The sequence below is a fragment of the Vitis riparia genome, chromosome 7 (assembly GCF_004353265.1).
Source record: "Vitis riparia cultivar Riparia Gloire de Montpellier isolate 1030 chromosome 7, EGFV_Vit.rip_1.0, whole genome shotgun sequence".
Taxonomy (NCBI): domain Eukaryota; kingdom Viridiplantae; phylum Streptophyta; class Magnoliopsida; order Vitales; family Vitaceae; genus Vitis; species Vitis riparia.
In genome coordinates this window covers 27,645,480-27,655,678 of record NC_048437.1, presented here as the reverse complement: position 1 = coordinate 27,655,678, position 10,199 = coordinate 27,645,480, and the positions used below count along the sequence as shown (strand labels likewise).

At 31.9% G+C, this 10,199-nt stretch overlaps 1 protein-coding gene across 1 annotated transcript; it reads right to left on the bottom strand.

The window, feature by feature from the left end:
- Positions 1-4,870: 4,870 nt before the first annotated feature.
- LOC117917841 (wee1-like protein kinase) lies at positions 4,871-9,580 on the bottom strand. The gene is made up of 10 exons (XM_034834269.1): positions 9,363-9,580; positions 9,021-9,081; positions 8,862-8,928; positions 7,968-8,231; positions 7,546-7,613; positions 7,347-7,456; positions 7,235-7,275; positions 6,984-7,132; positions 6,182-6,535; positions 4,871-5,382 (listed from the first exon to the last, which is right to left on the bottom strand). Exons 1-10 carry the CDS (start codon positions 9,506-9,508, stop codon positions 5,284-5,286), a joined length of 1,359 nt encoding a protein of 452 aa, XP_034690160.1. The 5' UTR covers positions 9,509-9,580; the 3' UTR covers positions 4,871-5,283.
- Positions 9,581-10,199: the final 619 nt, after the last annotated feature.

The following is a 10,199-nucleotide window of genomic DNA, read 5'->3' as shown; positions in this document are numbered from 1 at the left end:
TTGCTTCTTGGTTTTATGGTTATTTACCTTTCATGCCCTGGCCTGACTCTCTGGGTTGGAAGCCGCGCGCGTAGTTTGATTTTCTAAATTAGCAAATGAGATATAAGAATCTTTTTTTTTTTTACCATTTATTTTTCAAATTTATTGGAAAATATAGTATTTTGTAGGGTTGAATGATTCATATCAGAAGCCAATAATTTCTTCTTCAAGTTTTGCTTTTTCTAAATTTATGATATTTTGTATGGCATTAATTAAAAGTTATTTTTGAAATATTCCTTTACAAAATTGAAAATATTTTTAAAATTAATATATCCAATAATTTAGGGAAAGTATAGATTATGTTCTTATACCTTCTCATGTATGGGTCAAAAATTGAGGTGATTTGTTGTTAATTATCTTATGGTATTAACACAAGATGTTGATGTGTGAAAAAAAGAATTGAATTCATAGTGTGACATGCAAAACCAAACAAGGAAAACCCAACTGCCATTTTGAATAAAGGGGTATTTCAATGCCATTTATAGTAAAGCAAAATTGGACCTTTCTCTATGTTACTTCTCAATTCAAATTTTCTTGGTTTCACATTCGCCCTCCAATTTTGACTAGGTAAACAAAAATTGGAACAAAAAATGTGATTGGTTGTGCACCCCAATTGACCCATTAACTAGATGTGACCCCAAGGATTAGAATATCCGGATGTATCGCACATATTCGAGAAGAGATTTATATATATATATATATATATATATATATATATATATATATATTTTTGGATATTTTATCGATTTTTTTTTTATATATTTCATCTATATTTTGGGATATATTAAAATTTTAATTTTTATTATTAAAGAAATAAATTATAATTATTTTAATTTTATATTTGATTTAATTTATTATCAAAAATATAAAAACATAATTTTATTAATAGATATTTTTTATATATTTATTAAATATAAATATTATAAAAAATACATATATTATTATTATTTATTTGATATAATTGAATACATTTAAATTAAAATAAACCATAAATTTCATATTAAATATATTTTAAAATTAGACATATTATCATAATAATATTATAAAATAATCTATAATGCAACTTAATAATAAACATATATTTATAAAATTTATATTTTTTTATCAACATAGAGGATATTATTATCAAATATGAAAAATTATATATATATTTTAAAAATAACTTTAAAATATCTATTTTTACTTCTTATATATTTTTTTAGAATTTTTTTAATATTTTCAAAATTTTATTAATTTTTACAGATATTTTGTGTCAAAATATCCATAAAATCAAAGTATTGATATATATATGTAATTATCAATATTTTCATCCTTTATAATATAATAAATTTTTTTTCTAATTATTAATTTCTTTTTGAGAAAGATATTATATTTATTAATTTCTTTTACCATTTTTTTTTCTTCAAGCAATAAAATCGATAATGGCAATTTCCATGTTCTAAGATGAATGAGGGGTAAATTTGCAAATATAGATAGTCCACAATGACCATCCGTCAAAGACGTTCTTTTGCTGAAGTCGGCGATAGCGTAATCCTACTCTCGGCTGTAGAAAAAAATATGTACTCCCTTCTCGCTATTGCCACGTAGTAGATTGTTGAGAGGTGTACAACAGAAGCCGGCGAGTGAAACTTGATATGTACGGGGGAGAGTAAAGCTCTGAACTTTCTTGTGGAGTGAAAACGTGCATATCCCTCTTGGTCACTTGTGTGACACGTGTATTCTATTTCTTATTGCAACATCATCTATCACAGGGTTGAACTTTGAACAAAATTGCGTTATGTTTTGGTAGGTCTTGTTTGGAAATTATAATGAGTTATTGCAGCTTTCAATTTATTGAAACTAAAGATTTAGGATCACAAAAAATTCAAAAAATAAAATAAATCATTTAAAATTTTTGAGTAAAAATAAATAAATTTTAGCTATATTTGGTTCAGAAAAAATTATGGAAAAATGTAAATAATAATAATAATAATAATAATGATAATAAATATATTCAAAATCAATAAATTATTTTTATATATTTTTTAAATTTATTTCACTTTTTTCTTTCTATATATAAAAATTAAATAATTTTAGAATATATAAATTTTTATTTGATTTTTTTTTTATATTTTATACAATAAAACTAAATATGAAAAAAAACAGTTTTTTTAACCATTTTTGTCCTTAATGTTTTTCAGCAACCAAAAATAGTCTTAAGTAAACATATAAAATAATTTTTTTCCTCTTTTACATTTTCTTGCCTTTCAATTCACTTCCTATTCTTTCCACCAACCTTTTAGGATCAAAGAACTTAAAAAGGTTCAATGCATGTGTGAAGTAAGTAAAAAAACAATTGATGAGTTGGCAGGGAGTAGAAAAACATTTATAGATATATATTAACTTTTAAATTTTTGGGTATATTTTAATGACAAGAACATTATATTTATTAATACCATATTTAATTCCCAGAGAAAATAAAAAAAAAACAAATATAATTAAAATTAATTTAAAATTTATATATTTTAAAATTATTTGATTGAGAAATAAATAAAATTAGTATAAAAAAATATATAAAATAATTTATTCAATTTATATCTTTTTTTTTTTCATCCATTTTTTTTACCTTTTTTTTTCTTTACATTTTTCCTTGAGAACGGAGGAATGATTTTAGGTATCTTATCATAAAGTTGACATTATGACTTAAAAAAATTTCTATGAAACTGAATTGCAAAGACCTTTTAATATATTTAATTGATTACAGAGAAGTTCAATGAACCTCACTGGCAGCAATAAAATAAAATAAAAATGGGAGCATGACACAAAACTTCTCCATCAAAGAAGATTCATAGAAAGGGAAAAAATAGCAATAATTCAAAATTTAAAATTATTGATGTCGCTCTCTCTCTCTCCCTCTCCATGACTCTAACCTCAGGGAATATTCTTACAGCAATGCTTGACCAATGAGTAGTTGTTCCCATAAATTATTACTTAGCAATAATAGTGAGGCCTTCTCGGTGGCACATCGGGGACATCAACAATAATACAACTAATGAGAACAAATAACGCATGAGAGTAAGCCAAGTCTGGCTGCTCTTTCGACAGAATTGAGACGTAAGTTTTGATATCACTAAGCGTTCTTCCATTCAGAAATCACTGAGATTAATCCAACACAGAAGGGAACAAAAATTGTAAATGTGTAGGTAGAGCTGTAAGCCTCTGGTTTGGTAGTGGGGGTCAAGAGAGGCAGCTATCAAGACTTCCAATTGTGCATGTGTTGTATTGAAATCAATACTTTTGGGGCATTGAAGGGCAGTACCATGTTTGTTTGACATTACCTGCATATGGGCCCCTGCCCCTCAAATTTGTGGTCCATGAAGATTGGGGGTGGATTCATAGGATGCAACATTTCATTCATTTCCAACTGGGACCACTATAAATATTGTCCATTTTGGATGACTAGCCCTCGTGCCTTTTAAATCAAGTCTACACAGATATAGCAAACGTTTCACCCGTCATAAATTTCATAAACTTTTCTACCCCGTGCTTTTAGGTTGTCATGGTGGTCCCCCTCCAAAGAAAAATGTGTATGTGAAGACATCATAGGGTGACTAATTACTAACATTTTATCGGAGATTCTTGGATCTGGTTTTATACAATTTGCATTGATATTCACACACCTAACATCACAAAAATTCTACTAGTTGCCCATATTTTTTTCAGGCGATATTCAGAGGTTCCCCCCAGCCCTTTTCTAATTCAGTGATATCTAGTGCAGGAGATAAAGAGACTTTTTTCTTTTTTTATAATTGAATTAAGAAGACGTCAAAACAAGAGGTGCACCCTATGTATAGTGGCAGTATACAAAAAGGGCCAAAACTAGAGAAATAAAATTAGCTACCATGTCAATCAACCAAAAAATTCAAAAAAGAGGAAAAATTTAAATCCAAAAACTGATGAGACCACTCTACAAGTGAACAGAAAAAGAGGTTCATCAAGCTTTGATCTGACAACCCTTCCTCTTGGAACATTCTTGGTTTCGCTCTCCCAAAATACACCAAAAAAAAAAAAATAGACGCCAATCTCCAAACTGTTTTCCTCTTCTTCCCTAGGTTCCAAAAGAGACTATTAAGTGCCTACCAGTGACAATAATTGAATGCTTTGTGCAAGCAATTAAATTCTAGAAAACTACTAAATATACATTTATTTGATATTAAGAACAGGCCATGTCTGAGTTTTTAATTCTCTCATTCATACTAGGTTCTCGGATGCTTCAAACAAAGGCCCCCATCTGTTAGGTTGCATAAGCCAAACATAAGATATTGTTTTGACCAGGATAACAATTATTGCACTTTTTCTGAACAAAGCTTTGCTTGGATTGCATGTTAAAAATTTATGGTTTATGTTAAATGTAGCTTTCTAACATCTAATAATTCATTAAACAATGTGCTCAAACCATGGGGTGTTCATTGGCAGAAACAAACAGTTGATATGGTAAGGCAAAGGCATATATGCATGTCAAAAGGGGAATATTCGAGATGAATGACTGAATAACAAATGTGTGTTATGTGTATTTTGTTTGATGTCAGAAACTTATTAGTCATGTAATACAAAGAAGAAATGGTCACAACCTAATGCAACCAACATGCCAACGCTTAATTTGTATTATGCGCTCAGGTTTTTCTTACAGATGATTAAGCAAGATTGGTTATATGGCTAACAGACAAGGCATGAGGTTGATGAAGATGTTTATCCATTGGTTCTAGCATTATTTTGATAGCTTCTATTCTAAAAGCACAAAAGTAATGAGGATGAAAGCTCAAAATAGAAGGCTACAATTGCAAATGTACAAACCTAGAAATGCAGGACTTTTCAGATTATTAGGAAAATACATTAATGGCCAACCTGTATTGAAGGGACTTCTTGAGTCCTATCCTCAATGTCAACTAAACTTTATCACCATATCTGTTTCATGTCACAACCAGCTACACCAAAATCAAAGGGACTTCATCATTAGCACTGCATTCCATCACAATAAAAATTACAGCATCCTCAAGGTTTTCTTTGACAATTTACAAAATCTGCACCATGCTGAGGGGAAAAATGGTGCATATGGTGGACAAAATGCTATTGTCACAAATTTTGGGAATTCATAATCTTTTCCATCCCTTGTTTGCCAGACCAGCAAAATATAAGTGGCTGCATATACGATCTCTTAATCATAGCTTCCAGTTCCAGTCAAAGTTCAATTGTAGCAAAATGACCTTACTTGGTTTTGGCATTTCTTTGGAGCCTGTCAAAAATTGGGTTTTCTACTAGTTCTTTAGCTGAAGGCCGCTGAACTGGATCTGGATCCAGCATTGCCTGGGAGGATTATCAATCCATTAGATAAATCAACCATATAGTGCAAGATCATCTTAACTAGTGGCTTCAAAATAGTATAAAAAGAAAATAATGAAATGACAGTAAAAGTTATCTTTTGATATAAGGGAGTCTCTGCAGGCAATTCAAGAAAGAATTCTAACCACCACTGGAATGATATCCAGTCACCAACTTCATTTCTTATAGGTGTAAAGAAATGGAGTTACAGACACAGATAAATTTTCTTTTAATTTCTATAGTGAAAGTGTGGTACCTGCTTCATTTTTTATTACTCACAGGTTATAACTGGTTCAAGTCATTACAGGTGTGCTTAGAAGCTAGTACAAGGTAGAATGTTTCCAATTCCCATAAATAATGGATTTTTTTTTTCAGACCATATTTATCATAGATGTCTATTCCCCAATTATTGTTGCAAATCACACAAATCAGATTATATTGATAATTTAGTACTATTTAGTCTGAAAAGAAGTAGAAAGTCACATTGACCAACATAAGAATCCAGAATTGCAAGATTTGGAACTTAAAAGAAAGAAAGAGAACTGTAGAAATATATTGGCCAGTAGAACTCATGCACCCATATATTTTAATCTGAATGCACCCTATGCCAAAACTTAATCTAGATAATTCACATAATATGAGATGAATAAGATTAAATCAAATCAAATCATTTATTCCTCACCTGAGCTGCCTTCCAGACACAACAAATGTGAAATATGGAAACATTTCCTTTCTTTAAAAAAAATGGTTAGGCAACATTTAATAAGTCAATCGTGTTTGGTACCTTGAGTAAGTTCTGGAATTGCAAAGAATAGCCAGGAAGAAGTGGCAGTTTTCCCTCTCTAAGATTCAAAAAATGATATCCTGATTCAGGCAAATGTGAGCCTCTAATAAGTTCATAGATAGCAGCTCCCAAGGAGAACATGTCAACCTTGTCAAGATGGTCGTAGTTGTCATTCAAGATTTCTTGTGGCATATAACGTGCATCACCTTCATCGATAGGAAGGCTTCCATCAAGAAGTGTTGCACAACCAAAATCACCAAGTTTGTAAACACCATCTTTGACATAAATGTTATCAGGTTTTACATCTAGGTGAGCTATTCCTTTCTCATGTGTAAATTGCAAGGCCTTGGCAATCTGTAGACAAAGTTCAAGTGAAAAGATGTTAACAATAACTTAAAACTAAGGTCCTAATGGACATTTAAATGCCATGGTAAACCACAAGATACGATTTATCAGGAAACAAGTTAAGGAGAGTCTAAGAGAAGGGTAGGAAAATTGTTGATTGAGTACTCAAAACATCTATAGGTGCTCTACATATGAAATAAGTATATTCTGGCACATTACGTCTTTGCCATAAAAGAAATCAGAACAGACAGTTGATTTTGGGCTTTTGGTTTTGTTCTGCTACGTTAGGTAGCAGTTGTCCAAAATCATCCTCTTAAGTTGACTCTTGGCACACTCTCTTCTATAGGTCATTCTTATTATCTGTTCACTACATGTACCATATGTTGCACCATATCATATGGACTCATTTTTCTAACATGAGAGTCACATACATATGCTTGAAAAAAAATATATCAACCTGATGCATAGCTTCCAGGACTTCCCTTTCTGCGAACAAGTGGGAAGATCTCTTGATGGATAAGCTGTGATCACAAAGCTCCATTTGAATATAGAGTTTCTCATTTTCAAACCATGAAGTGTAGTAACCTACAATGTTTTCATGAGATCCTATGAAGGCAAAACAATGATTCTGGTTAGGAAATAAACAAAGCCAAATTTGTGGAGAAGATATTGTAGAGGTGTAAAACTTATGAAAGATTCCATACAAACCTAAAACTGCCAAAGCTTGAACTTCCATCAAAGCTTTCCTCCTGCAGGTATTATTGCATAAGCAAGCTGCTCAGACAAATACTACAAATACCAAGAAGCATGAAGAAGCTACCTTTCTGTGTCTTGATGCAATGGTCTTGTGCTATGTTTCACTGCATACATGCAACCATCAATTCTCTTCAGAACCTTGAAAACACGACTGAAGTTCCCATCACCAATTTGCTGGGGAAAAATGACAATATAGAGAGTGAATACTATAAAAAACTAATACTTCCACTGAAGTATATAAGCACTTGGGTTTGGTTAGATACCTCAATCTCATGGAAATCAGTGTGATATCGGGAAAGGCCATCTCCACCAATAAGTGCAGGGAAAAAACCTGTAGATCGCAGCTTTATTCAATTAAAACCCAAGATATAAAATTGAAACCAGAACAGACACTCTGATAATCAGCAGTAACCCCACCCAACCCCCAACTAAGTTAAAGAAAAAGAAAAGAGAAGTTCCCGGAGATATCAGATGATAAGAAGATAATACTATGGCTCTAAAACTTTCTTAACTTTGTGATAGTAATGCTTACCCTTAGCAGATAAATAAAATATAGGATCATATGATTTGGTACATTGCAATAAGGCATGAGATATACAGAAGCACTTCTAGTGTACCTCACCCACAATCTTTTAGATTGGATCCATCAATTCAACTTGCTTTCAGAAAGAAGACAAATATATACCTGAATATTTTGATCTTCGATTTCCAAAAGGATCTATGTCAATTTCAGAAGCATTCTTCAGATATGGGTTCTTTAAGCAAGGAGGGGGCATAACCCGACACCGTAAGGCAACTGCAGATTGTGAAACATAACTTTGATTCTTTTGTGATCCAGTTACTATTGCTTTCTCCACCTTTACTTCATCCGTACCAAAAGTGTCTTTTTCTAGCTCCAATATTGGTTGATCAAACAAGGTGGAATTGGGAGAATCTAGTAAGGTATCATCTGCAAAAATTAATTGAAACTCAGTTGCAAATAAAGGCCATAAATTACATAGAAAGTTTAAGGAACAACCAAACAAACCAATAGAAAGTAGAATGCAAGAGGTGAGAAAATTTTGTAGGGAAATCTATCACTGCTCTGAGATATGTAAAACACAAACATAATGCCTACCTCCAATTGCAAGATACAGTATTCACATCATTAATTTTAATTTCCCAATTAATTTACTTTCTAGTTGGGATTATGGATTTCCAAGTATAATTACTACAATATTGCTGTGACCCATCATCTATATATCTCGTTGAACCCTGGTCATAAATTTAATCGAGTGCATAATTCGTTAGTTTATGTAAAGTTCAAATCAGGGTATCTTCTATTTGAAGACAAAGAAGTTTGAATTAGAGAAATTAACATCAGGGTCATCTGAAGATGATATATGTAGACCATCTGGCCACAGTTGCTACTCATGGCTGCCGCACTATACATTAACTTGAATCAAAGTCAAAAGAGATTGTGATTCCAAAAAAAAGAGACAGTCTAGTGTGCTCCCTAATCATCATCCAAATAGTAATTCTAGCAATATCATCAGAAAATATCACAACTCAAACTGACTGTAACAATAACCAATCTTACCCTGTCTCTTCCTTTTGATTCTTAAAGTCTTTAGCTTCTCCGGAGACTTGGGGCACGGGATGTTATCCTTTCAAAGCAAAGGCAAGAAGTGTTAATTCTCTTATCATAAATCATACTACACATAATCACCAAAGCCTCAAAAAAAAAAAAAAAAATCACCTTGTTGCAATCCAGACCATTCAAAATATTTTGACCATCAGGAGTGATGTAGTCAGGAGTGCTGCATTCACCAAAAATCAACCCATAAGACAGAAAGCAATATCGGAATGATACAATCCACTCTATTCTTCATCAGCTCATAAATAAATCCATTTGTTGATTTATAGCAGAACATAGCTAAATTACCCTTTTCAATCTTTAGCACTATAAAGTAAAACATAAGCAAATTATCCCCGAGTTCAGTGAGTTTTGCACAGATACAAAAGTAATCATCATAATAATAATCAAATTGAGCTTGCAAGTCTCCAATCAAAATACGCCATTCAAAAACGTGAAATTTACCAGAAGAAGTCTTGGCTGAGAATGAAATCTTTGTCGTCGACATCAGCGTCGATGTTGTCGACGGTGGATTCCGATTCCAGAAGGTTCTGGGAGCGAGAGACTTGACCTAGCTGAACCGTCAAATGCCTTGCTAGGGTACCCTTCATTTCGTTCTTGTGTCTCCTCCTCCTACAGCTTCTCTCTGCGTTTTTCTCTTCAACGACAGAGAGCTCTCTGTCTCCTCTCTCTAAAACTCTCTGTATATAACTGCGCCACGGAAAAAAATTATGAAGATTTTGGAATTTCGGGAATTAAAAATAGTGAAAAATTCAAAAATGCGCGGGTTTGGTAAAGATTGTATGGATCCAGTACTGTTTGTCTTATAATACATTCGTGTTTCTCCTTTTGACACGTTTCGTGATTTGGAATTGGGAGAGAATTCAACGGTTTGGATTGGTTCTTGTGGTGAAGTAATTTATGGTGGTAGCGTACCGCGTAAGCCTTGTATTATTGTGGTGATATTGATTTGATAGTTCCAAGGTAGTGCGGTTGTAGTGGGCCGAAGCATGAAGCCCACTAGAAAGGACGGCCCACAACTTTCAAATCGGTTTTGTGTATGGCACGCTAAGTTGCTGTCTAAATATTACAACTCTTTCTTAATTAATTTTTTAAAATTATTTTTACTATAAACTAGATTATAATTTTTTTTTCAAAAAAATCATTTTAGAATCATATAAATTTTTAAAAATCTATTGAACAACATAAATTTTCTTAACTAATCCATTATAAAATAAAATAAAATAATTATAATGACGAATGATGTGATAACTTAAAAAATCCGATGATAATTAAGATTAC

Coding starts and splice junctions, on each gene's coding strand:
- LOC117917841 (XM_034834269.1), bottom strand. CDS start 9,508: ATGAAGGGTACCCTAGCAAGGCATTTGACGGTTCAGCTAGGTCAAGTC. Junction 9,082..9,362: donor CTCAGCCAAGACTTCTTCTG/GTAAATTTCACG, acceptor TGGTGAATGCAG/CACTCCTGACTACATCACTC. Junction 7,133..7,234: donor TCAAGCTTTGGCAGTTTTAG/GTTTGTATGGAA, acceptor TTGCCTTCATAG/GATCTCATGAAAACATTGTA.